The sequence below is a fragment of the Alternaria hordeiaustralica genome (assembly GCF_023758085.1).
Source record: "Alternaria hordeiaustralica strain BMP 2776 chromosome Unknown scaffold_2, whole genome shotgun sequence".
Lineage (NCBI taxonomy): Eukaryota > Fungi > Ascomycota > Dothideomycetes > Pleosporales > Pleosporaceae > Alternaria > Alternaria hordeiaustralica.
The window spans coordinates 579,863-606,598 of record NW_026056774.1 but is presented as its reverse complement, the minus strand read 5'-3'; the positions used below and the strand labels follow the sequence as shown (position 1 = coordinate 606,598).

Below are 26,736 nucleotides of genomic sequence, written 5' to 3'. Positions count from 1 at the left end.
TCACACTCTCACCACATAACAACATTACGACCGCCTGCTACTCTAAAGAAACTAAAGCCATGTTTCCCTATAGGCAGTCGGGGTATACCTATAATATTACGTTCTCACAACAAGTACCTTTCTCAGGGCCTTATATTGTACAGGCCGAGAACCCGCAGCTGGCCCTCGTTCCACAATTGGCAGTTGTTCCACAACAACAAGTAGTCAACCGACGACAGACACGGGTCCACTACACCGGCTACGATAGAAATCTCACTGACTCCCAATTCTGTCGTTGCGCACAACCAGAAACCCACGGCGATGCGTACTCACATCCTGAAGTTAACAACCACGCACAATACGACGGTGTACACATCCTAGATCTTCAGGGCCAGGAGATACAGAGAGAAGAGTATATCCAGCGATGCATGGATATCTTAGGCAAAGACTTCGTCAACTCGAACCACGAACTAAGAACTGTGCGTGCGCAGGTCCTGCACCCTGAAAGTATGCGAGTGCAGGATGGCCAGAGGGAGACTGCGAGACGAGCAGCAGAGATTGGAGTTCTCAGGAAAGGGGTACCGCACGATGTCGTTTGGTACGGGCCGGTGAACCCCAAAGGATGCCATATTCACCCGCCACCTGAGCAATGCGAAGAAAATTTCATCGGGGCAACTGGAAGTTGGAATCCGGTAACTGGGCGCGCGGTGAACGGACTAACAATGACCGAGCGTGAGGCAGATTGGGGGCAGCGTGGGTACGGTCGTCAGGGTTTTGGTCGACGTGGATATCGTTGAAGTGGTTGGCTATAAAGTTAGCTGGAAATTGAATCTGTAACGTATCGTCAGCATGTTCAGAATGACTAGTTGTGCCTGGATCAGTAAGTGGTTCCGTATAACGATCGGCTCCTCCAGGGGAAACCGCAGCCAATGTTGCGATCGGCTTCCAAGGAGGCTCTGAGAATACCTGTCATGTCGGTCTGGATCCCTGGGGAAGGCGTGCATTCGGATCAAACTGGTACTGTATTCCTTCGTTGCGTGCCGATAACCCGAGAACGCAGTGTGATTGATGATGTATTCGTTGGTCGCCAGAACCATGGCAGCTCGCGTCACGATGATGGACCCACGTCACGGGCCGAGTGAAGAGCGAACGACTGCGACGCGTAACGAACGGAAGCAAAGCCGCTGTCCGCCAAGCCCCCCACCAACGCGACGGAGCGTGTCTCCAGTTCGTCATGACTCCGGCATCGCAGTCTCCATTACGACTCTCATTTCTCTCCGTTCAAGCCCTGTCTGGCTTCGATGCTGCACACTCGTTTTGTAGCTACCAACCATGGTGGTCCTAGTTGATCTGGGAGACGATGAACTGCCCAATTTAGAGACGCCCCATCCATCTTCCGGCCGGTTCAACGTCTTGCCGCCGCGTCGCTCCCTTGATGCAGACGACGTGACGACAGCAGCCGAGCGGCCGAACCCGAATATCAATGGATTCAGCGCGGCACTTAGCTGTTATCCGTACGCTCCAGCCATAGCATGGACTTGATTCCGCGCTTTGATGTATGCTAATCACATTAACTATGCAGGATAGTCAGTCAGCTCGCTGCTCAACTCGACCTCAACACGCTCCACGATCTCTCACGTACTTGCAGGCAGTTTCGCGCGAATCTGCTCGAATATCGCAGCCAGCTCGTCAGACATACGCTTCATTGCGAGAATGAAGACGATGACCTCAGTGAGACGCTTGGTTCGCGACTGCACGAGGGGCGACATGTCTTGGAGAGCCGCCTGACGACTGGTCGCGTCGGCAAATGCGCCCGCGATATGGTGGGCGACTGCCAGCGGTGTGGGACAGTCGTATGCCGGGTATGCCGCCCAAATGTGAGAGGATGAATTGAGGGCTAATGGGTCTCGCAGAATTGTACCATGAAGCCACCACCAACGCCCACGCTCAGAGCCCGCCATCGCCGGCTATGCCGAACGTGCACCAAAGCGCCTCTCGTACTGCTCATGGCTGTGCAGAAGCAGCGCGCCTCATCGATGTCCCCTTCGCCACCCGGGTCACCGGAGACACATCCAGTGCTCTTCGATGGCGACAACCCGCGAGCCTTTACCGCGCCAGCTTTCGAGCGTACACCCTGCAACTGCGACAACGTAGTTTGGCTCTGCGCGCCATGTGGCAAAGACCTGCGAAACGCCGACACCACCTACGTCCGCGGTTGGAGCTGGCGCACCATGTACAGCCACATGCACGGCGGCGTAGGCATCGGTCTCGGCGAAGGCAACGAGGGCGTAGAATGCGGACGAGGCTCCGCATGCCTAGGCGCACACATCGTCGAGCACGAGACATGCGAGCAAAACCTCCTCGACACCATCGAGAAAGAGAGATCGCAAACCCCGGAGTCACCCGAACGCTGGAGGGGCTCTTCCTATCTCACCCAGGAGATCGAAGGCATCGGCGGTGTGCTCAAGGTCAAACACAAGAAGCAGGTGCGCGTCGGCGAATGCGTCAAGCTGTTTGAGGACGAGAAGAAGAAGTCGATTCAGTATCTGGAGCGAGAGGTCAAGGGCGAGCTGAGGAGCTGGTGCTCTTGGTGCGAAAGGGTCGTTTTGGGTAAGAAGGATAAGGCTGAGATCAATGGGGAAAGACCCTCATCGAGTGGCTCGAGCTCATCCTCCAGTAAACCCGTATTTACGTATAGATACTGATTTGGACTGTTACATAGTTAAGTAGTTCTACTCAGCGATCATTGATGCATGCGCTCATTAAACACGTTCTTTGCAATTACAATTGCAATATCGATACTAATCCTTTACCCCGAATACCTCCTGAAGGTATTTTACTTCCTGTCTCAACTTCTCACACTCCACCCGTGCAATATCGAGGTCTTCTCGCAGCAGGTCTCTCTCGCCTTCCACCTCTTGCACATTGCTGACATTGCAATCATTCTCCCCTTTCTTCTGCTTCTCCAGCAGCTCTTTATATCTGTACAACAACTCTCGCAACTGCAACAACAGATTACTCTTCTCGTTCTGCAATTCTGCCTTCTCCTTCATCAGTTTGTCAGGCGGAGGGCGGCGATCTTCGTCCAAGACAGCTGCCAGCGTGTCTCGACTTTGTTCGAGCGCCTCACGGAGCTTCGCATCGAGATTCTGAGACGCTAGTTTCATCCACTCTTCTTGGTACGTCTTCTTAAGTCTCTTGATATCATGCTCCACCTTCGCTCGTGCATTGACTAGGTTGTGAAGCCCGCGCTCTCGTCCAAAGGGTAATCTGGTCCCGTCGAACTGCGCGGCGAGCGTCGCGTACTTGTCGTACTCTGCGTGGAGCTCGCGGTAGTTCTGTAGAAGTTCGGCGTGCGTCCAGCTAGCACTAGCTGTCTTGGGCGTGAAGCCGGAAGAAGGGTCCATCATTTGTAGACTTCGGGTTTGGTGTAGTGAGAGTATCGTAGAGGTGAATATATAAGGCGAGTATATAGTGGTTGTTTGCGCAAAGCTTGCTTTGACAACATAGTCAAGGCTGGTCACACGTGGACTTTCCCTGGCGATTCCAAGTCAAGCTGAGAGTCAGAGGAGAATGTGAAAGACAAATGCGTCACGAGCGATCTTACTAGAACCAGAGTGGATTCAAGATCGAGATGTGAATAAAATATCGCAGTCAGCGGCATCTAGAAACTCGAACGAGCTTTTCGATACTGGTGCTGCCGATAACGTCAATATTGTGAAAACACTAAGCCTCAGAATGGTATACCAAAAACGCCACGCTCTTATCCTAAACGCCGAACCTCCGCATACGTGCTATCACTCCGTGTTCTCCGCCCTCTTCTACCGTCTCGCGCGAACATTGAACGGACTCTCCTCCGCGGCCTTGAAAGAGTCAAACGCGAACAGGCTGACAAAGTACAGCGCTGCAAACCTGACCAGCGTATCGCTCAGTCCACCATTGCCAGTCAGCATCCTTTGTAGGCCGGCAAATGGGCTTTCGCCTACAGGCCGACTGGGTTCTGAAGCGGAGCCAAGTGTGCGGCCTTTGGTCGAGAAGACAGCGGAGGCAGCACCAGGGCCGGAAGTATCGTTTGCGGCTTTACGGACGGCGGCTGTGAGGGCTGCGGGGTTGGCGCCGCGAATGGTTTCGACGACGGAGGTGGATTTGATGACAAGGAAGGTCGGCATACTGGACAGTGTTTATGTCAGCTCATGAATCTACAGTTTCCTCCATCCCAGCATGCAGGTGTGTCTCTCGGGGTGTACGTACGCGCTGACGCCATACTTCTTTGCAACTTCCTGCTGGCTATCCACGTCCACCTTCACGAATTGCATCTTGCCTGGCTTGGTCTCTTTCTCTGCCAAGCCCTGGAAGACTGGCGCGATTGCCTTGCATGGCCCGCACCAGTCCGCGTAGAAGTCGACGATAGTGTATTTGGATTGCGACAGAAGTTGGGAGAAGTGCGAAGCGGAGGTTACGGGTATGATTTTGCCGGGCATCGTGACTATTTTAGAGTGAATAGGCTCTTGAAATGAGGTAGTTCCTGGGTGATTGGCGAAGGAGAATAGATAAGGCGGTTCGTGAAGTGGAGTTGCGTTGGTAGTGGGTGTGTTGCGGGGAGGACAGCTTGCGGCAAGGATGCGCCACCTCGAGCTCAGGTGGGTCGTGCGTCAGGGAACTAGCTGTGACGCGTAGTTAACGCGACCTACGACAGTGTCGACGATTTGGTCAAGATTAATCGCGCGGGTATTTTGATTCAGAAGAAGCTTGCTATGGATTCCTTTAGCTATGTATGTGCTCTTTGTACATGTTCAGTCAGCTGCCACCTCGCTGTCATCTCCTTCACCTTCTCAGTCCTCAACACGCTCTCCTACTTGATCGTGGGTTCCCTCGGAATGCCATCGCGCTATGTAAGACCAGCAGTACCGGCGAACGGAGTGGATCGGCTTCTCGATTTCTTGGGGATGTATTCGGGCTCATCCTCGCTTCCATCCACCTCTCGGATAGGACGCTTCTTCGCTCGCGTTTTCTTGGCTTTGGGCTTGGGAACTGCTGCTGCATCTGTAGCTTTGGCCGCGTCATCTACTCCTGCTTCTTCCAACTTGACACCGACGGTCGGTCCATTCTCAGTCGGCTGGGCATCGACTGCTCCTCCGACCTTGCTTGTGCTTGGTGCTTTCTCCATATCGAGCGGGGGCGAGGGCGGATAGGCGACGTTCGGCTGTGGTTCCACCTCGTGTTCCGGATCCTCTGCCTTGACTTTGGTCTCTACGGCATCTGCGGGGTCTTCTTCTGCCTCATCTTTGGCCTTCTTCTTCTGGGCCTGGGTCTTCTTTGATTTCGCACGCGACTCGATCTTGGGCGCTGGTGGCTTAACGATCTTGCCTGTCTCGAGTGTCTCGGTCACGACTTCCTCAAACTCCGTGGAAAGGGACTCAAGGCCATCGAACATGTCTTCATTGGCTCGGCGAACAACTTCTTCTAAGTCGAACGCTGACATGCACTGCCAGTGCTTGTAGACCATGCTCTCGTGCTCGCCATCGAACGGGACGGACAGACCAAGCCTCAGCTCACCTTTGGTGATCTTCACGTTCTTAGACAGGCAGTCGCTGCCACGGCAAGCGCATGCACGACCGGCAACGTCGACCTTGTAGAAGCTGACATCAGTGTACTCTTTGGCGTATCGCTGAGCGTCTTTGGCCAGGTCTTCTCGGATGCCTTTGAAGTTCTTGTCGACTGGCTGACCCTCGAAGGCTAGGCGTACTTGCTCTTGGCTCTCAGGGCTGAGTCGCTCGTAGCCGGGTGCCTTTGTCGGATCGTTGCCGGTGGTCTCCTTCAAGCCCGCGATCTGATGCTTGGTCGCACAGCCCCTTCTTATGTCAGTACATACATAGTAGGCGCAGGAGGCTCCAGAAGAAGGTAGACTTACCAGTGACGCCAGGCCATGTACCATCTAGCCTCTGGCTCAAATAGCGTGTGAGTACCGATACGCAGCTCTCCTTTCGCGATCTTGATCTGGCTGCGCTTGCAGGCGGCCTGACTACAGGTTGCGCGGCCAGTACTTGCCTGTTCTTGAAGTTGTTAGCTAAGAAACTGAGAAAGGGATGCGGCAGAACATACCAAGACGCCATTTAGGGCCTTCGTCGTCCATGTTTGCGAATTTCGAGAGTTCTGTGGGATTTCGACAGGGGTTTCAGTGAATTGAGGCGACAAGAGGTGAGATGTGAGTGCAGCTACCCGCGCTTCCAAGGTTGTGAGCAAGCACGTGCGTCTTGGCGGAGAAAGAGGAAGTCGCAGTGGCTGCGTCCAGTGATTTCGACGACCTCGTTCTCAACCGGTAGATATCTGTTCTCCTCATCTCGTTTTGGATATAGAGGAAAGCTATAGAAGGACTGATGAGCGAGGAGTGGCGCCGAAACAGTTGTGGTCTTGTTTGAGGCCGAGACTACCCAGGAGACGAAACAGGAAAGAACGACGTCACTGCGGAACTTACCACTCAGTCATCGTCGACAGCTAACCTTGGAAGACACCACAATCTGCTCGGAGTATCGCTCACTGGGTGCGGCCATCATGGTCCAATTTTGACCATTGCGCTCCCCTGCGTCCAATCAGCGGTCAGCAGGAAGTCAGTCGCGACTTTTTCTCAATGCTTTGGAGATAGCTCTCGGCACATTAGGTTCGTACGCGCAGGAGTCTGAACTTGTTTCAAGCTTGATGTCTTCCATCCTGAGGTTTATGAAGTTCGATTGACGATTGCGGGGAACAGCGGGGAAGTCCGTCTTCACTAGTCCACCTCCGCTGACTCAGACACACCCCCTAGCTATCTCCACATCCCAACAGAACGCATCAGCGATTAGATGCTTTTCCGAGAAATGTGACTCACTATTCCGGTTGTAGAATCATATAAGATACGGGATAAGCATACCAAGCAGTTCTTCGTTCCTTCCCCACCTTGGCAGCTCAACCTTCAACATCCAATACGAACATGACAGAACCATCATCAGACAAGAAACTTTACGTCAACGCCGAAGATGCACAATCTTTCGTAACCTCAGTCCTAGTCGGTAATGGCGTCGCGCCCGAGAACGCCAACATCATTGCCAAATGCCTCATAGCAGCCGACCTCCGCGGTGTCGACACCCACGGCATGAACAGAATCCCGTCATACATGGAGCGCGTCCGTCAAGGCGTCTTGAACAGTGCAGCAACACCTACTCTCACCCAAATAACGCCAGTCGTCACCCAAGTCGACGCCAACAATGGCTTCGGCTTTCTTGCCGCAGACGCCGGCATGGCTGCTTGCATCGAATCCGCAAAGACGTATGGTATCGGGATGGCGAGCATCAAGCATTCGAATCATTTCGGTATGAGTGCTTGGGTCGTACAGAAGGCGCTGGATGCCGATATGATGAGTCTGGTGTTTACCAATTCGAGTCCTGCGCTACCGGCCTGGGGAGGGAAGAGTAAGCTGCTAGGTGTGTCGCCGATAGCATGTGGTGCGCCGGGGAAAGACCAACCTTTCGTACTTGACATGGCGCCGTCAATTGCAGCAAGAGGAAAGATCTACAAAGCGAAGAGGAGGGGCGAGAAGATACCTCTGGACTGGGCGCTGGACAAAGATGGAAAGCCAACGGACGACCCAGAAGCGGCACTCGACGGCGGTGTCATGTTACCTATGGGTGGGCCTAAAGGTTCAGGTCTAGCTGTCATGATGGATGTTTTCTCCGGCGTACTCTCCGGTTCCGCATTCGCAGGCGACGTTACGAATCCCTACGACCCTTCCAGACCCTCAGACGTTGGCCACTTCCTTGTCGCAGTGAAACCTGATCTTTTCATGAGCTTGGACGACTTCAGGGAGAGGATGCAAATTCTGTATGACAGGGTCACGGGTGCTGAGAAGGCAGCGGGTGTGGAGAGGATCTACTTTCCGGGCGAACTTGAGCAATTGCAACAACAGGAAAGAGAGAAGACGGGTATTCCGTTGGTGCAAGCGGAGGTTGATGCGCTGAACGCGGAGGCGGAGAAAGTTGGTGCTAAGCCATTAGTTATCAAGTAGGCGTGTAGACGTGGTAGAATGCATGCTATCGAACCATTAAATGCATCTTACGACTGAAGAATCATGAGTAAATGCGACACTCAGGACTGCCCGAAATGGCAGCCACTCGTTTCTTCAGCCGACGTTTAATAGGTAGCTTCCTCAATTTGGATTTATCGGAAGCCTCCGCTTTCGGTTCACACAAAAACGCGGTTAGCAATGTCAAGCTGACGTATAGCTGCTCTGGCGTTTTCGCTGCTCGCAGGTCAGTCCGAAGAGGCGATATGAAGTGAATGCCTTGCCCAAGGCAAGACATAGCTAAGTACCTGCAGCCTACATTAGTTTCCCAACACGTTGTTGTGTCACTGAAAAGGTAATTTCGCCTCAATAGCCTTTTTTCTCTAAAGGTTTCACTGGGTACACAGGTGGAAGAAGGTGTCCGGCTTTTCACTTCCATGGGTCGTGAGCGCGCCTAGTGGATCCGAGCTCATCAGGTAGTCGCACAACAATCTCATAACCCGGCCACTCTTGCCTTTTTATCCCACACGCGCGATGGACTACACCGAGATTCAACCACCCCAAGATCCAGGAATGATGCCTTCGAATGCGCAAACGAAAGCCAAAGACCTGCCAGTCAAGTTGACCTCGCTCGACCAAGCGCTTCAGCCATTTCGCCATTCGTATCCCCACACGGTTCTAAATCTTGCGGTCTTTGACGTAGTTCTCCAAGACGTTTATGAGTGTCACAAGGAGTTTCCGGATGAGCTGCCACCAACAGGCGAACAGGAGCACATCCATGAACTATGGTCTCGTCTGTCACGGACTCTTCGATATCCTCATTCGTCCTGGTATGCCGACCCGGAATCACTGCAAGTGGCGCAGCTGATGGCCAAGCAAGACCCAGTCCGCATCTGGTTCGAGCTCTACTCGCATGTTCGACAAGATATTTTAAATGGCGATCCCATCGAATCTGTGATGGATATCGGGCAATGGTACACCAAAGTTCAAAGGGGAGTGAAGTGGCTGGTAGAGTGCGCCACTCTCAGCTTGTCCGAAGAGCGTTCGAAGGAGGACGATACTGCGATAGCAAATTTGACAGCTGTCGCAACCTGCGGGCCGATTTATGGTTCAGGGGAGTTGAATCCTGCTCCCGCTCATTCTCAAGAACTCTTCGGCCCTGGAGGCGTACTGTGGTCGGTAATGGAGGTCTTCACCCGCGAGCCGGGTGCCAAACGTGGTATCGCATGTATACTGGACTTGGTTATCGCGCTGGCTTTGAACATTGCCCTTATCTTCAAATACTCCTGGGAACACCATGCTCGTATGTGCGACCAGCAACCTGCATACAAGTGGTATGCGATGGGCCTAGAGGAAGCCCGGTCCAGATTTAGGACCGACGTCCAATGCCAGGATCCCCAAGCATTACTTCCATATCATATTCGAGATGTCCTAAAGGACATCGACCTCATTGGGCTTTGGGACGCTATATGGAACAAGGCAAACCTTCTGAGCCGTACTTTCGGCTTTGAACCACAATACCTGGAGTGCAACCTCTTTATTTGGGCTGTGCAACAAATGAAGCTTCCCTCCTCCGATCCCAGACCCTGGATACCGCTTGCCAACGTGGCTCTTATCACTGAAATGCGGTGTAAGGAGTATGAGATGAACACAGAAGGCGCTCTGAACAGCGCGCCAAGCGACTTCTGCATACCTCCAGAAGACTTTGACGTATCAAATATCTTCAAATGCCGGGTAAACGTGGAAGTTATACTGCGCAGCCGAGGACCGCGATTTTCGTCCACAGGACGGGGTCAACGCTTCTATGATGAGGACGACAATCCCGAAATAACCGATGCAGACAATGAAGAACGCGAAATTCCGGATCTCACCATCGCAGATACCGCCGACGTTGAACCTTACGGCCCTCTTCTCGATCTCACTGATCTTGCGGCTGCCACAACAACAGTTCCCGAGGACCAATGCTGTACAATCTGCATGGAAGATCACTCCCATAGTAGTAGTGACAGTCACGCGGGAACCATGAAGCTCAATTCGTGCGGACATTTGTTCCACTACAAGTGCATCTTCGAATGGCTCAACGGCACATCCTCTAATAGCAACCTTTGCCCTGAATGCCGTGTCCAATTCAGCGAGTAGCGTAGACCAGTACGACCGGTTCCAGGATCAGCACTAGCCAGTCGTACATGGATTGGGCTCACCCGGCCTCTTATTGAATTCGAAGATGAAGACGAGCCTCTTATTGAGTTCGACGATGAAGACGAGCCTCTTATTGAGTTCGAAGATGAAGAAGAGCAAAACCTTGAGCCGGAATTTCAGCAGCATCGAGCTGATGGCGATGCCCTGAGCGTGCACGAAGGTAGCCTGGAATGGGGCCCCTTGGATACGGAAGACGACGACGACGACGATGACACCATCACCTCCTCTTCCTCATCTTTAGATGCAGGGCCCGCTGATTCACCAGAAAATGAATCAGTTCTCGCGGATACTAGCCGGCGGAACAGTATCACCAGCATCGATTACAGTTTGACTCTCGATGAACGCGTGATCGCCAACGGATCAAACGACGAGGACAAAGATGGGGTTTATGGAGAAACATACGATAATGAATGGGTAATGGGGTCATTTGGACAGTAGGCCGGGGCACCTGGTTAGGATGTGAATGTGGATCGGAGAAGATGAAGGCATCTGACACTACGACTGGGGTGGCGTCAGGAGCGAGACTGATACAAGGAAGCAATCACGTCAACGATGTGAGTGGAGGCTCATAGCACGATATAGAAGCGAAGAATAGACACTCTGCAGTCTACATTAATCTTAAGAAACAAATTAGCAAACCGTTTAGTAAATGTAGGCTCCTGGCTTGGAAGCTTTTGTTGACATGCATAACTTTCGTTTAGCAAGCAGACGCAGACACTGCACCTGTATGAAGCCTCCAATGTCGCATCTCTGGTTATCCGTCATCGGACGCGCATCGTTACAGACTTGGGACGAAGACGGTGATTGTAGACGAAATGGTTCGCAAGCAAACGCGACGTGTGAAGGAGATGGCAGGAGAGAATCGAACGCGATGAACTCATAGCTAGACGCGTTCTAGGACCGGACGCGTCTTCGAAAGGGGGCTATCGCTTAAAGACCTCGGGAGGACTAGTCTGCAAGCTAGCGTCGAGCTTTCCCGTTGAGGCGCCGAGCGTCAGCACCTGGGCAACAACCCATCCTGCCCCAAGTATATGCTCATGTCTGTAATCTACCCAGCACTCGGTATGACAAAGATTCATTTGAGATCCATCCGGTAACGGTGTAGCTCGTCCTTGCCTGGACGTCATCGCTTTGGCGGGGTCTAATGTGCCACACTGGGGTCGTGGCAAGGAGCCAGGCGTACGCATGTCACTATCGAGAGACGGAATCCGATTAGCAGCGAACAGATCCTGCCGGCCTGCTATTTCATAGTACGAGTGATGTTGTGAGTGAGTTGATCTCGGAAGCTAGAGCCCATACCCAGATTCCTTCACACGCAGCAGCATGATGCTTTATTTGGCGTATACAGAGAACCAGTGGCAGGCAGTCTTCCAGACGAGGTGTGGTTGCCTGTACCCCAATGAAAATCCTTGCTGTAGCAACTGCATCTCTTTCGTGAGGTGCAGGACCGCCCATTTGCCCACGGGTGCTCTTTCCACCGCTGCTATCCCACGTTGTCTTGGCAAACAAATGAGCTTCACCACCTCGCCCAACTCCCACACACACAACCATACAGGCATACCACCGCCTCAAAACCACCCTCGGTGATTACCCACGCAGGATGGCGGAACGAAACACCTCACCACCGATTACTGTTGCATCACTGCGCGCAATCCGAGAAAAGAAGCGACAGCTGGTGGCTCAGCCACCTCCGAGTCCTTTCGAGCTTACACATCGACTTCGTGACGCCCAACCACCGATAAGGGAAGCGATTGAAGAAACCTCAGGTCCCTCCAAATACACCCGTCATAAACTGGCAACGGACGCAGTCATTAAGCAAGAAGATGTTGAGCCCGCAAACCCATACGAATATACGCATAACGTGCTTAAAGGACGCCTGACCGAAAAGCAAGACGAAGACAACATCAAGGCCACAAATGATCTAGAGGATTTCCAACGCTCTACTTTCATCGAAAACTGGTATGTTTTCGGAGACCTTCCGAAGGTTGAGGACATTCGAATGATCATCACAGCCTTGTACCGCATCAACGAGCCGACCGGCTTGTCGAAGAAGTGGGCAAGGGACTTCCGTCATAAAAAGCGACTTGGCCTGTTTCTCCTGGAAGATGTAGTAGCTCAAGGACTGCAGAATGAGGGACTAGTGGCCACGGCGACTCCCTCAGAGCATGCTCGCTCGATGCTCCTTCGCCCAGATCTCATAACGATGGCGAGTGTGCAAGCGTTGGGTCAAGAGATCAAGCAAACCAACAAGGCGCAGAAGAAGGTCTCGAAGATTCTGCGAGCTAGGGAGAGGCGACAAGCAGCTTCACATTTGGATGACTGGCTCGAAGGCGGGGTGCAGGAGGATGTTAGTGTGATGCATACTCAAGCACATCAGTCCGACGCAGAAGACACACTGGAGAGCGAGCCTGCTCACGACGCTCTGGGATCTGCTCCGCGTGGCGTTGTTCTCGGTAAACGCTCGGCATCATCGCCTTTACAACCAAACGATCCAAGCTATGCCGGAGGGTTACCATCTTTTGTACGACCTGAGCTTGACGATGTTGTTGCTGAAGATGCAGATCCGTCCCTTGTGGCCATGTGGCAGGCTATACCTGACCCCCAGAAAGATGCTATGCAGGACATCAAGACTCAGATCATCGTTCCAACGGTCGTCGAATATTTGGATATCGTCAAGCGGCGCAAATTGGGCACTCTTGCGGCTGGAAATGGTACGAGTGCGGATTACCGACTACTGCAGTCCCAACCAGCCGTCGTTGCTCAGACACTCGCAAAGCACAGCACCTCATCTTCGTCTCCCTTGAACTTTCGTATCGAAGGATTCCTGATGGGCATCAGGAACGGTACCATGACTGACGAGAAGGTGCCGAACAATTTCTCGATCAAGGTCCAGACGGATAACGGCGACACCACCATCCACGCATCTGTGCGTGCCGACGCCTATATGACCATCTTCAAGGCCCTCAGTGTCTTGGATTTGCTTGATCGTGACATGGACAAGGTGGAACACAGCAAGGCAAATGGTATAAAAGGCAGATGGACGTGCTTGTTCAAGAAAGCACTGAACGAGATGTGCAAGTGGCCACCTGAAGGCGAAGCGGGACAGTACGCGTGCGACTACTGTATGAGACGTCACCGCCCTTGCATCATTGCAATCAAGGGCGTCTTCTCAGTTGCTCCATTAGCTCCTAGTCTGAGGATGGGTCGAGGACTGGGTGACAGGGAATACTGCGTGTTGCATGGAGGAGCCGTCGTAAAGCGAAAGTTCTTCTTGTGAAGCTCTCCGCATCGAAGCAAACCCGGGGGGTATGCATAGTCTGCTGAGGAGACATGAGCTGGACATCAAGCAGCAGTGGCGTATGTTATCTGTGTACCAAGTATCTAGGTATGGATAGTTCAGCAGACTTCGAAAAAACACAGTGTTAGATACCAGTGCGTGTTCTTGTCAAGGCATTCTAATATTAGTCTGGATGCATAGTGATGCGTAATGATTGCCAAGGATTCCGATCCGAGAGTAGCTTGTCAAGAAAGTTGATTTGGTCGACCTTGGGATGATGCACGGCGAGGTACAAGGGCCGACGGACGAACACATGAATATGGAGCCGCGGGAGGTCTGCGCTAGTACTAATCTGTACTAGAGCAAGCCCCGCTCCTGAACCAACCGCATGGGACCGAGGCACAGTTGCGCGCCTGTGAAACCACGCCGTCAAGACGCCCTCCTCAGCCCTGGACCTTATAGCCCGCCATTGGCGTCTCCCTAGCTCTTGAACCGACCTCGACACCCCAGGCCTATCCAAGACTTTCTCCATTGAACCTCCAGGACGCCCATCGCAGCTCAAAATGGCGGAAATAGCACCTTTCGAGCACACGCCCATGGACGACATCGCGCCGACATGCGCCAAAGTCCGCGCCAGCTTCCTCTCGCACAAGACCAAGCCGCTCGAGTACCGCATCCAGCAGCTACGCAAGCTCTACTGGGGCTTCAAGGACAATGAGGAGCTCATCAAGGAGGCGTGCAAGCGCGACCTGGGCAAGCCGTCGTTCGAGACATACCTGACGGAGATCTCGTGGTGCATGAACGACTGCATCTGGATGGCCAACAACGTCCCGCGCTTTGCAAAGGATGAGAAGGCGACGGATATTCCCTGGACCAACATGCCGCTTCGCCCGCGCATCAAGAAGGACCCATTGGGCACTGCGCTGATCATTGGGTATGTCGCGTGTGCATGTTGAGAGATACTAGCTGACGAGACCAGCGCCTACAACTTCCCCATCCAACTCACCCTCGGTCCCCTCATCGGTGCCATCGCCGCAGGATGCACTGCCGTCGTCAAGCCCTCCGAATCCGCCCCCAATGCCGCCGTCGCCATCGAGAAGATCATGCGTGACTCCCTCGACCCCGAATGCTACACGTGCATCCAGGGTGCCATCCCCGAGACAACTGCCCTACTTGACCAGAAGTGGGACAAAATCTTCTACACTGGCGGAGAGATGGTCGCCAAGATCATCGCAAAGAAGGCAGCCGAGACCCTCACACCCTTGACACTGGAGCTGGGAGGCAGGAACCCTGCTATTGTCACAAAGCATGCAGACATGAAGCTTGCTGCAAGGAGACTATTATGGGCAAAGACACTCAACGCCGGTCAGGTCTGTCTCAGCCACAACTGCACTTTCATCGATCGTGAGATGGTACCTGCATTCATCGAGGAGATGAAGAAGCAGCTCAAGGAGTTCTACCCAGAGGGTGCCCAAAAGTCACCCGACTACGGTCGCATAGTCAACGAGCGCCAGTTCCAGCGCATGAAGAAGATGATTGACGACAGCAACGGCAAGATTGTCCTCGGTGGCACAATGGACGAATCCGACCTCTTCATCGAACCCACCGTCGTCCAAATCAGCGACATGAACGACAGCATGGTCACCAGCGAATCCTTCGGCCCCCTCCTCCCCATCCTCCCTGTCGCCAACCTCGACGAAGCCATCAAGATCGCAAACGAGCTACACGACACACCACTCGGCACCTACGCCTTTGGCAACAAGGCCGAGCTCGAACAGATCATGAAGCAAACACGCAGTGGTGGTGCCTCCCTCAACGACGGCTTCTTTCACGGCTCCATTCCCACCATGCCCTTCGGTGGCGTCGGAACAAGCGGCCAGGGCGCATACAGAGGCAAAGCTAGTTTCGACACTTTCACACACCGCAGAAGTGTTACCACAACACCAGCGTGGATTGAGGGTCTCATGGACGTCAGATACCCACCATACACAGCTGCCAAGCAGAAGAAGTTCATCGGCATGAATGACATCAAGCCCAACTTCGACCGCGAGGGCAGGGCTTTTGGATGGGGTTCGTGGTTCATGGGATTGCTGGGCGTCAAGAGTTTGGCGGCTATTGTTGGTAAGTGATCTATGAGTGTGGTGGCAAGCGTGTTCGTCAAGCTAACAAGTACAGCGGCGGTTGCTATCAAGCTGTATCTGCAGCGGAGGTCGAAGTTGTAGACGATGAGTAATGGCAGGAGGATGGAAGTTGGTGTGTGACGTCGAGCAGTATACCTTTGCGATATCCATGCATTCTTCATCACCTTTGGAAGACATTACATTTCGACACATGCAACCATCTACATGCTAAACTGTTTCCGCGATCTCGTCAAACCAACAAGATGCTGCGTCATTACCAGAACCGTCTCTGAATGTCTAGAAACCACTAAACACCATCTAAGACATCCCTCCCCCATTGTCTCCAAATCACCAGACACCACCAGTCCAACCAGCAAACCATGAGTCTCACATCCACCAACAAACTTATCAAGCCGTACATCATATATCACGCAGATCTACACACATTACTATTCAGAACAGCCAGAACAACACTGACACCAGATCCTCCACACACGCAACGCGCGACCCTCACTATGACACCCTTCTTCCTCACCAGCAAATCCGCCCACTCCACGCGCCACTCCCTCTCCACCCACGAAAACATCTCCACCACCACTTCTTCCTACGCAACAAAACCATATCTCACGCGCCTCACCGAACCCTCACGTTACACGTCCTACAAGTCTGAAAGCCACCGCGAACGCCTCCCTCCTTGGTTCACAGCCCGTCCCACGCGCCATGCATACACATCCAGTCACGCCGCAGAAGTAGCGCATAGAAGTCTTGCTTATGAAATTGAGCGTACGAAGACGTATGGGTATGGGTATAGTGGGTATCAGCCGGCTTCGTACGAGGAGATGTATGTCCGGGGGGTTAGGATGGGGGAGGCGGAGTATGCGGCTTTAGTGAGGGAGAAGAGGAGGGAGAAGGAGAAGGAGAGGGAAGAGAAGGTGCGTGTCCAACGTAGAGGAGATGAATTACTATATGTCCGAGATAAAGGGAGGGTGGGCGAGAGTGGGGGGTGGAGGAGGACGGAGAGGGAGGTTGAGTGGGTTAGGGGGCGGTGGGCTTGAGATTGAAGGAGTGGTTGTAGTCCCTTGTGTATCTGATATGCGTGCTAAGTAAATGATCTGAGGGTTTATCAGAGTATATTTGCCTCATTAGTATTCCGCATTAAGATGTCTTTAAGGATCTTTTTCACGTGGAATGCGTGTTGGTGGTAGAGGTTGGTTGCCTCAATGAATGCACGTAAGCTCATGCATTCCTGCAGGATTCAGCACACAATATACCGCCGAGGTGGCGTAAATGGAGGAAAGGATATCGCCCTGCGCTTCCTGCGATGATCTTTCACGGATAAAGGGCGCAGGGGGTGAGTAGGCTGGGTAAGGCTGATCTTATCTTGACTTGCGTGGATGAATTCATGTAGGTATGCAAGACTCTATTGTGGTGATGATGTACTGTACATGTGTTTTATAGGCGCTGAGTTGTGTAGTAGTAGAGGAAGAATTGTGTAGTAGTAGTAGTAGTAAAAGAAGAGGGTATAGTATAAGGCACAACAATGCAATTGCAGGAGTATTCGTACATGAAGCGTAAATGACAAGACATGACAACCGAGACATAAGTGTAATCATAGAAGATACATCGCGTACGATGTAGTCTATACCGCAGAAAGCAAGCCATGCAGCGTAAACGCGTGAGAAGAACTAGGTAAACAGGGGTATCCGCCGTAAACAAAAGATCAAATCCTATCCTTCTTGCCCATACAAGCCGAAATGCCGCGCTAAGAGGAAAGTGAAGGAAGAGAAGTAAGAAAAGGAGAACATCGTAACGGAAGCGTATGCAAAGGCAAGAAAACACCAAGATGCAAAGGTGCAAGCCCAAGAAAAATAGAAAAAAGGGGAAGAATAAGAGCTCTTGCTTCAAAATCCCCAGTCCCCCCACCCCTTCTTCAAAATCGTCTCAATAGACCCCACAACCCCCTCCAACAGCTCACCCAGCCCCTCGCCCGACGCATCAGCCGCAGCACCGCTCTGGTCTTCAAGCGAAACACCACGCAGACGGAGCTTAACCCACAGTAGCAGGCTGATACAACCTGTCTGGCGGCGCGCATGGTCGGCAAGATGTTGATGTGAGGAAGCCGTGGTATCGGACATGGCGAGAGTGTCTGTGAGGAAAGAAATCGTGTTGATTATGATTTGCGCATGGGAGAGGAGTGGGTTTTCGGGTGTGGCGGAGATGATGGGGGAGTGGGGTTGGCTGGTTGAGGTGGATGTGGAAGAGGAAGTTGGTGGTGCTGAGGCCCATGTCGTAGGGGAGAATATGGGTGGAGACTCGGAGTTGCTTGGGCGCCGGTTTTGCTGTCCGGCCTTTTGATGGGCGGTTTTCGTGCGGGTGGTAGCCGCGACGGTGATGGCCCAAAGCACGAGGGCGGCGAAGAAGACGGACATGTCTGTTCCCATTTCGAGAGGGATGCGATCTCTTTGTTCCGAGACGGCTTGTTGGAGGATGTCGATGGAGAGTTTGAGTGCTTCTTTGACGGGCGCGCCTTCCGTCGAGGACGTGCACCATAGCTGTGCGATCCATGTACGGAGCGTGGTCTTTAACGCTGCGAAACCTTGGGCGGTAGCGACTTTCTCGGAGAAGATCCATGACTCGCATGCGACAGCCAGCAAGGCGCGGATAGGCGTTACTTGTACTAGCTTTGCTACGGATAGCATGCGCTTAGTGGCAGGTGCGTCGTCAAGCAGATGTTCAAGGCTTGAGGTCGTCGATGAGGACATGTATTGTGTTGAGATCTTGTGGCGACTGTAGTGCACGGCGAGGATGACAGATGACTGGAATGTATCGAGAGGCCTTGGTAGGGACGTGGAAGTAACCTCATCGACGTATGATGGCGTGTAAGGGTACTGCTGAGCAGCTGCAGCCCATTCGATGGGACTGGTCGCATCCCAGAGAGAACCATGCGCTGGGAAGGGAATGTCGAAGCGGCTGTCGTGGATGAGAGAAGTCAGAGCTTCGCGGGCGAGTAGAACAGGCTGCTGCGACTCAAGGATGTAACAAGACAAGAACAAGTGTTGCCAGGTAGCCAGCTCGACCCAGCTGGTCCAGTGCTCCGGCGTGACCTGCTCGAGTTGATCAAGGCTTGCTAATAGCTCTGCGGCTTTCGAAGTCGTGCTCCTGCAATCTTCAACCGCCTGGTGTTGTTAGCCGACCGCAACTGCCTGCAATGACGCTCGACCTACCTTATGGTATACCTTGTCGAAGCGTGACGACAAGACCTTGGCTGCCCGACGAGCGCGGTACTGAGACAGCACCTCAATGAGAAACATCGCCTGGAAATCGCATAGCCGGTCCGGTTCCGTCGAACCCTTGAGATCCCTCTGCTACAAGTCAGTTGATGATCGTAAGCCCAAGCATCTAACCTACCCATTCAAGCAATTTCAAGCATCGGTCGTGGAGGTCTCGGCCCTTCTTCTTGTCGGTCGAATCGGCCGAGTACTGGCTGCCGATAGCGATCATGGCCGCGCGCAGCATCGGTGACGGGTTCAGAGAGGTAGGTCGATGGACAATGGGGAAAGTGGGATGAAAGAGCCTCCAGAAATAGTCAAGATATTGCTCAAACGGTTGGGTGTGTGCGATCGAAGCCATACCATATTGTTCTTCTCCAAAGAGCATCACCCCCTCTTCTTCGTCCCTCTGGACCAGTGTTCTAGGACCGAAGTGTCCGTACCCAGTCATCGCATCCATGCTTGTCGGTATCGACATGTTCGTCATGGGGAAGGAGCATGCGTTCATGTAGGCGAGGTTAGGAGCTGTTGATCCCTTGTCGCTCGAACCCCATGGGTATGCCATCGTTGAGGTGGTCGAGGCCGGCGATCGTGATGGGTATCCCCAGGATGGGTCCATCATAGATGCGTTCGATGGCGTGCGCGCTCGATAAGACGGGTTGCCAAACACGGAGAAGTCGGTCGATGCGATCGGCGATGCGTACCCACTAGAAGAGGAGTACCCTGGGGTGGGACTGTATGGCTCGTGCCATAGACCCGGTGTCATAGCTTCCATTGCTACCGACATCGATCCAGACTGGCGGTTGATGTGCGAGCGATGATGTTTTGGTTGGCTGAAGAAATATTAGCAGCCATCCGATAAGAAGATAAGAGACGAAATGAGAGAACGAAATAAGTGCTCGATGATGTATAATGAAACTCACTTGGGGCTGGAGGTGATTTGAGGAGAAGAACGAGGAATGAGACTGGGATTTAGAGAAAGACGCTGAGGCGTTCTGGGAGTACGAAACGAGGCGTGATTGTACCTTGTAAATGGCGCCGTCTCCTGCACGGGAGATACGGTCTCGTAGTAGGATGTGCTTGCGGAGTTGGTTGTCATTTCCATCATAGGCTGCTCGAGAGCGGGCAGAGACATGGATGTGGGCTCTGGTGAGCCTTCTGGACTTTGCTCGGGAGAGTCTCTCGTAGGCTCGTTGCTGTTGGAAGTCAGTACGGCTGTTGAGATCACTCTAGGTTCCGCGTACTGTCGCTCCTGATGTCTTTGGAGAAGATCAACACGGACGAAGGTCTTGCCGCATCCAGGGACTTGGCAGATAAGCGCATCTTCCTGGGCGTGGTTTTTCTGGTGTCGCCTGTATACTGTTAGTGGTATTCCCGCTTTTCGTGGAAGCCGTCTGACCTTAGATGCTCCGCGCGGGTGTAAGACTGATGGCACGTCAGCAAGGTTTCCTGCAGAAGTGATTGAGATGCATAGCGTTGCGTAGATGAGTCTACGTGTGATGAGACGCAATAACACAATGGCGGACCATGCACAGCTAGCCCCATACATCGTAGGGCTGAAAGAGGTATAGAATCGAAACGACTTACTCTTCCACAGTTCTCGCAGTTATGAACTTTAAGTCCCTTCTTTGCTTTGCTGATACGCCCAGTCCGGGTGTAGTGGATGTTGTTGTGAGATGACATGTTGGTAGGGCTCAAGCCTGGCTGTTTTTCAGAGCGGGAGGATCCGGTGTGGGGGCCGGACGGCGCTTGTTTGGTAGTTCCAGGACGACGGCGAGGGCTGGCAGCCTTGGATGCTTTGGGTAGATCGTTAGATGACTGTGATGTCTTGCGGTAGTCGACACGAGGTGGTGATGGTTGATGAATGGTGCTGCCTGTAGGTTGCTGTTGCTGGTGTGTGTTCAAGTCCAATGGGAGGCCTCCGGTCTCACTTGGTTCGGACATGACTGAGGGACGAGGCGATGGATGGTATATATCTAGGTTGGAGAACAACGGGGATCAGAGGCTCAAGTGGGAATGTGGATAATGTGTGCTAAACGTTCCAGATTTGGTGGTACGATAGACGGCTATGAGCTAGTGGTCATGTCTTGGACGAGTCGGTGCTTTCCCACGGGATGATGATAGGCAGCCGGGGGACGGAAGTTTGAATTAAGGAACAGCCGCCAGGGGAGAAGAGTTAACGTGGTGTGTAGTAGACCTAATTGGGAAAGAAAGCCGGACCAAAACAAGGCATTTGCGATGATTGTAGAGTGAATTTGCTGCGCCCGGATAGGTTTGTGGATGGAGAGACTGTAAATATCTGTGGGCTGTGCCTGAGCCAACCCCGAACGAGGAGGGTACTCGAGTATGGGGGTTGGAAAATGACGAGGGTCGTAGACGCTGCAAGCCGACATGTCCAGGGTGTAGACATGGAGCTTTCCAGGGTGTCCACCATAGGCAGTGCATTGGCCGATCTTACAGCAAGTCGATGGCTTGAGCCCACGGGCATGGCTGCGGGCGTGCAGGCGAACGGTTCCGTCAGTCACACTGAGCAACAAGGCGTCCGCGCACCAAAATTGGGACATGGCCGGGATGCGAGTGGACAGCCAGAGGGCACCGCTAGGCCAGGCTGCGGACCGTTCCCGCCTCAAACTTCACGCTGGCTGCTAAGAGGAGCGTGGCTTGGGAGAGCCATGAGGGACCCGAAATAGAGACTCGCGTGGAGCATGACCGTGCTCAGCCCTCCTGCAACGGCGCCCATGCTGCTGCTTACACCACGGTGCAGCACCGCACCATGCTGTCATCACAACGACATACGATGTGCCTTGCAGAGAAGCTTGTCGAAGGATGCTGAACAATCGCGGCGTTACAGGCGTCGGGTTTGCGATGCTCGCCCCTGCAGAGCAAGATATGTCCGACAGTTTCGCGGTGCCCTGCGCCCTCATTGGTGGACATGGCATTGTTAGGTGCACTGAGCGGCAGATGTGTAGTCTCGCCTGTCAAAGCCCACCAGCCCTACCAGGGATCCATGCGCCAGACACCTTACAGCACGCAGGACAACTGCAATGTATCTCGTCGCCGAATAACAAGTCGGCGATGGCGAAGACGGCGAGAGCTGTAACACACTCTTCGTGGCCGACCGCCTCGCACCCACCGGCTTGCTGTGTTCATTCGTCCAGGTGCAAATGTCCAAGGCGTAAGCACGGTAAGCAGTCCCTCCGCGAGGACATGAAGCGGCTTCAGATGGTCCCGCAGTCCCTGACCCTCACCCAATCTCCACACGGCAGCCCGCTATGGGCGTAGGGCTACTCGTGAGGCGGGGGGCCTGATGGTTTAGTGCGTCCGCTCGCGCAAAGCTTGGGAACACGTCGACCAAGCTTCCTCAGCCTTCAAGGCACAAGGCAAATGAAAAGGCGCCGGACGACGGCATCCACTTTTGCATTGATTTGCACTGGCTCGCACAGGCATGGGGACCGCTGGGGATTTGATGAGCATCGACGCGCTTTGCTCGGCACACAGGACGACTGCATCACGCACGTCACAGCCTTCACCGGTTTTCAGGGCTCAAGCTCCTGCATTTGCACATCTGAGGATTGCAGCGTAGAACCCCATGCAGACAGCCCCAGCCGGCGGAGCCGCCTTCAGATTGACGATGGCGGTCGCCTTGCACATGGGACAAGCAGCTTCTTGCGCGTTTGGGCGCTGGCGAGCCTGATTGTCGGGCCAGGACCGCTGTCTGTTTCATGAGGACTCAGCTCCTCCGCAACCGAGACGATGGTTAGAGGCAGGGATCCTAGTAAGCTGGACCAGGGCAGACGAATCGTGACCCGTGGAGTAGGGTGAGGTGACCAGAGCTGTTAGTTCGTAGCCGGCGCGTATTTCAGGTGCAATCGACGTGCTCTCGCGGCCCATAGACTATGCAATGCTCCATCGGCGGCTCTCGCGACTCCATGAACTACAACCTTGTCCGTTAGTTAGAGCTGGCCCATGGCATTTGCTGTTTTGGTTCAAGCGTTGGGTGCGCGGGTCGGGTCTGGCACCACGATCTTTTTGCGAGGCTGCCAGCCGGCAGAGATCGCCTAATAGCACCACTTCAGCTTAGCATGGTGGGAAATGAACCGCAACGTCCCGCATGCTATACCTTCGTCCCTTGAGCATGTAGAGCGATGTGAAACTCAAGCGGTGAGAGCTTTGCCGAATGTGTGAGGACAATGACATTATTTGCTCAATGGGGGCGTAAGACGCAGTATAGCCGGTAATCTTGATGAATAGGGAGCTCAATCCAGCGGCCTCCAGGGCCGTTGCTCGCTTCGGCACGTGTCTGGGTTGGATGCCGTCGAGCTCTTGCAGCTTGGGTCGCGTCGGCTGATGAGCGCGTCTAGGGTGTAGAGAAGATCAAGCGAGATGACTTGACTTGACTTGCAGCTTGCAGATGTGGCCCCTCTCCGCGGCGCTGGTGTTTGTTGACAGGCGACGACGGCCTACAAGCTTGATAGTTCAATAGTCGTAGGGCTAGACACTCGATTTCGTCCGACAAAGACCTGTGCGTTGAGACATGACCAATCCAGCGCTCTGTAACGTACGAGCGCGCCAGTGATCACCGTTGGCCCGCCCGGAAAGGTTCAAAGCGCGATGGGATTAGTGCGGGATGTTGAGAAATGAGAGGCACGTGCTGGCCAGCCGACTTAGCTTCGACGCAACCATGCGTTTGTTGTCCAAGCAGCAAGGTCCAGGGAGGCTGCATCGCGTGGAGCATCGCGGGTGGGTCACAATGAGACATTCATGGATGGAGGTCGAGAGCACTTTGCCGCGACCCGCTGATGGCGCGATTCAGGCGATTGCTCGGGCTGGACTGGTTCTCCCCTTCCTGAGGTTGTGGAAACACCGAAGTCAGCCCGCCGGTACTTACCATCTGGATAGATCTACGGCGAATGGATTACCCTTTCGGAACACATGGAGATGCCACACTCAGATCAAGATCATCGGCATGATAGAGGTGGTGCTGGTGTCGCGCTCGCCGAAATGACGTACCGAGACAACAGCCTCTTTAGGGAGACTCGACTGTCGGCGTCCCCGCAAACAGGTCGCCGGGAGGAAGAGGCAGGAATCACACGGCAGGATAATTCGAGTAGGATCACCTCACGCTGCAGATTATGTCCGTCACAACGGGCATGGCTTGATCGAAGGATGCAATCACAGTCAGGCACGTGCGGGACCCACTCCTGTCGCGAAAGCTATCTGATTCGGTTGGGGAGCTGATCCTTCGTCGACTACACCCACCCTCTGTCGCTTACATGGCATGCATCGGTCAATATTGCGATATGCAACAGACGCATCTGGGCAGCATCCTCTACCTCTTTCACCTCTACCTTCACTACCTCATCGTGCGCCAAACCATCACAGCCTCACCGCCGTGGCAGGGCTGTACCTCTATCTTCCATCTTGCGCGGGGCAGTTGCGACCAGATGCAGGCCCAAACGAGACTAGCGTCGCTGCCTCCCGTGCCTAAAAGTAGCTCCACCCACATGTCTGCCTCCCGGCTAATCCTCCATGAGGCTGAACCGACAAAGTCTGCCTCGCCAAAACTGTCATCACCAGCAGCACATCATCGCGACTTCTTCATCATTCGTCGCAATGACGGCATCGTCTTCGCTAGCAATCAACTTTTGAATCCCGATCGCGTTATGCATCGGCCGGAAGAAGGTTTGCAGGCAGCCGTGTGCCATCGCAGCCTGGTCTGCTCCCACACGTGCCTGGCTCCGCCATGCCCAGAATACTGAGCATCCACATGCCCTCCGAGTTTGCTGCCTTCTCTTCGACGTGCCTCTCATGTTGCGACACCGGCACCTACGGGATTGTACATCGCACATCCTCACGTTCTCCCTATTGGATGAATGAATAAGCCTTCAGCAAGTCCCCCACCCCCACCCAACCTGTAAGCGCCGCCCAGCAAGCCACCACTCAACCACTGTCTCCCATCTTCCCATCGTGTTTCTTGCCCGGGAGAAAGAGCCTTAGGCAAACCACATGACTCAGCCCTATGAGAAGGTTCGAAACAGAAGGATTGGCTGAGGCGATGCTTTGTGTGCCTGTCAATTTACACATTTCGTTCCTCGCAGCCTCAGCTCACTAACCCTTCTTGGATTGCGAGCTACTCGAAGCACTCTCTACTGCTGTCACTTGCTACATTGCCGCCTTACTACTGCAGCTTACCTTTTGTCGATAAATGAACAGCTACTTGCAAGCGACTTTCGATAAATCGCCTGCTGTGACAGCCACTCTGGCTACTTGTTAGTACTGGAACCAACACGACTACATCCTCGATAACCAATCCCATGGTTGGGAACCGGCGCTTAGAAGTACCTCCGGCCGAACTGCCGGCCAACAAGACATACTGAAACTCTCAAATGCACTAACAGCGGTCGCAGATGTGGTCGTTGAAATGCGCAGGTCAACGTAATCCCAATACGACCTTGTAAGAGCGGATATCGCGGGGCAAAACATGATAGTTCAGACTGATCATTCGGCTCATCGGCTGCATATACGGCTATACAGAGAACCAGGCCTTCCAGACATTACATCCCCCGAAATGAAGTCGCTTATGTCTCTGGAAGGCGTTGCGAACCCGTGTTACAGAGTGAGACAACATACCTCACTGCGTAATTGCTATCAAAGGTCGCAGTAACGGCCATCACATGGTGTGAGTATTGAACGACAAGCCCGCTAATGCATCGCAAGCAATACACTTATGCAGCAGCGAGGCGATGCAAAGACGTTTCAGAACCAACACCGTACTACCATCTAGTATGACCGTCGGTTAGAAGAAGACCTGCGAGACCCGTCACCGACCCCGCGCATACTACGGCTCAAGACTCTGCGGCGCAGTCAGATAGGTGCGGCAAAGTGCGTCAAGACTTCTGATCTGACAGATTGTAGCTGCGGCGTAGCTATCTGGCCTCAGCCCTCAGGTCCCATCCCGTCATCGCGTGTCAGGCACAGGCACACGGGCGTAACTGTGCCTCTACGGGAACGTCCGCGACAGTCAGACGCTGCGTTCCGAACCTTCTCACGCCGTGCCTCATGCGAACTGGCCGCCGCTGCCGCTCTGTGTGTCTCATTGAGTGTGTGCCGCAGTGGGACCGACGGTTCCTTCCACACAACGCTGGGCGGGAGGGCGAGCTCTACTGTGCCGCAAGGCCGCAGAGATGCGTGACTGGAAGACATCGATCGCGGTCACCCGGACTCATCAGCGTCCTCTTTCATGACACATTTCACCGGGCGAAGTGAGAACGGACGGCCCTACTCCGGTATCGAGTAGATGAGTTTTTCTTCTTGCCACGTTGCTTTGGACTTGACGTAAGAGTTGTGGGCTGTTGGAGTGTGGTAGGCGAGTTGGAAGATTCTTTGCTTCACGCGCTCAACTCTTATTTTCCACGGATCGACAAAACTGACGTAGTGGATGCATAACCAATTCTTGGAATCAGGGCGATCTCATTGAGAGGATCCAGGTGTGTGCGACTGTCCTGCCGGCTCTCGGAAATGGGCTCGACCCGGAGCATCCAGTGTTGAAGCTGGATACCTGGAATCCTCGCTCTTGGAGTAAGTGTCGCAGCTCATGTTTACTCTATCACATGTTTATCATAAGAAGGCTTCACGGTAGGTTTTCGAATCACTTTGTTGATTGAACCCATTCACATCTCTAGGTAAAGTAACGCTGGCATCTGTCGTGGTGTTGAACCTTCACACACAAACAGTGTTGCGCTACATAAAGTCGGTTCGATGGGTTCGTTTTTGCAACCTCGCATAGCATATCTTTTGCATCATAAAAAACTCTTGTTCTACTTTACTGAGGATTGGCATTACTCAATCTTACTGAAC

At 53.5% G+C, this 26,736-nt stretch overlaps 8 protein-coding genes across 8 annotated transcripts; 4 read left to right on the top strand and 4 right to left on the bottom strand.

Moving 5' to 3' along the window:
- Nucleotides 1-1,985: 1,985 nt before the first annotated feature.
- J4E84_001654 (uncharacterized protein) lies at nucleotides 1,986-2,684 on the top strand (the record flags this gene model as incomplete). The annotated part of the gene is made up of 1 exon (XM_049384285.1): nucleotides 1,986-2,684. One exon carries the CDS (start codon nucleotides 1,986-1,988, stop codon nucleotides 2,682-2,684), a length of 699 nt encoding a protein of 232 aa, XP_049247641.1.
- Nucleotides 2,685-2,780: 96 nt separating this feature from the next.
- J4E84_001653 (uncharacterized protein) lies at nucleotides 2,781-3,389 on the bottom strand (the record flags this gene model as incomplete). The annotated part of the gene is made up of 1 exon (XM_049384284.1): nucleotides 2,781-3,389. The coding sequence occupies one exon, from the start codon at nucleotides 3,387-3,389 to the stop codon at nucleotides 2,781-2,783; it is 609 nt and encodes a 202-aa protein (XP_049247640.1).
- Nucleotides 3,390-3,800: 411 nt separating this feature from the next.
- J4E84_001652 (uncharacterized protein) lies at nucleotides 3,801-4,460 on the bottom strand (the record flags this gene model as incomplete). Its single annotated transcript, XM_049384283.1, has 2 exons — nucleotides 3,801-4,149; nucleotides 4,231-4,460. 2 exons carry the CDS (start codon nucleotides 4,458-4,460, stop codon nucleotides 3,801-3,803), a joined length of 579 nt encoding a protein of 192 aa, XP_049247639.1.
- A 407-nt stretch (nucleotides 4,461-4,867) lies between these two features.
- J4E84_001651 (uncharacterized protein) lies at nucleotides 4,868-6,112 on the bottom strand (the record flags this gene model as incomplete). Its single annotated transcript, XM_049384282.1, has 3 exons — nucleotides 4,868-5,831; nucleotides 5,891-6,032; nucleotides 6,082-6,112. 3 exons carry the CDS (start codon nucleotides 6,110-6,112, stop codon nucleotides 4,868-4,870), a joined length of 1,137 nt encoding a protein of 378 aa, XP_049247638.1.
- An 834-nt stretch (nucleotides 6,113-6,946) lies between these two features.
- J4E84_001650 (uncharacterized protein) lies at nucleotides 6,947-8,017 on the top strand (the record flags this gene model as incomplete). The annotated part of the gene is made up of 1 exon (XM_049384281.1): nucleotides 6,947-8,017. The coding sequence occupies one exon, from the start codon at nucleotides 6,947-6,949 to the stop codon at nucleotides 8,015-8,017; it is 1,071 nt and encodes a 356-aa protein (XP_049247637.1).
- A 531-nt stretch (nucleotides 8,018-8,548) lies between these two features.
- On the top strand, nucleotides 8,549-10,153 carry J4E84_001649 (uncharacterized protein; the record flags this gene model as incomplete). Its single annotated transcript, XM_049384280.1, has 1 exon — nucleotides 8,549-10,153. The coding sequence occupies one exon, from the start codon at nucleotides 8,549-8,551 to the stop codon at nucleotides 10,151-10,153; it is 1,605 nt and encodes a 534-aa protein (XP_049247636.1).
- Nucleotides 10,154-11,813: 1,660 nt separating this feature from the next.
- J4E84_001648 (uncharacterized protein) lies at nucleotides 11,814-13,490 on the top strand (the record flags this gene model as incomplete). Its single annotated transcript, XM_049384279.1, has 1 exon — nucleotides 11,814-13,490. The coding sequence occupies one exon, from the start codon at nucleotides 11,814-11,816 to the stop codon at nucleotides 13,488-13,490; it is 1,677 nt and encodes a 558-aa protein (XP_049247635.1).
- A 4,021-nt stretch (nucleotides 13,491-17,511) lies between these two features.
- Nucleotides 17,512-20,823, bottom strand: J4E84_001647 (uncharacterized protein; the record flags this gene model as incomplete). Its single annotated transcript, XM_049384278.1, has 7 exons — nucleotides 17,512-18,786; nucleotides 18,835-18,972; nucleotides 19,019-19,586; nucleotides 19,905-20,075; nucleotides 20,124-20,231; nucleotides 20,279-20,304; nucleotides 20,467-20,823. The coding sequence occupies 7 exons, from the start codon at nucleotides 20,821-20,823 to the stop codon at nucleotides 17,512-17,514; spliced, it is 2,643 nt and encodes an 880-aa protein (XP_049247634.1).
- Between the last annotated feature and the right edge of the window lie 5,913 nt (nucleotides 20,824-26,736).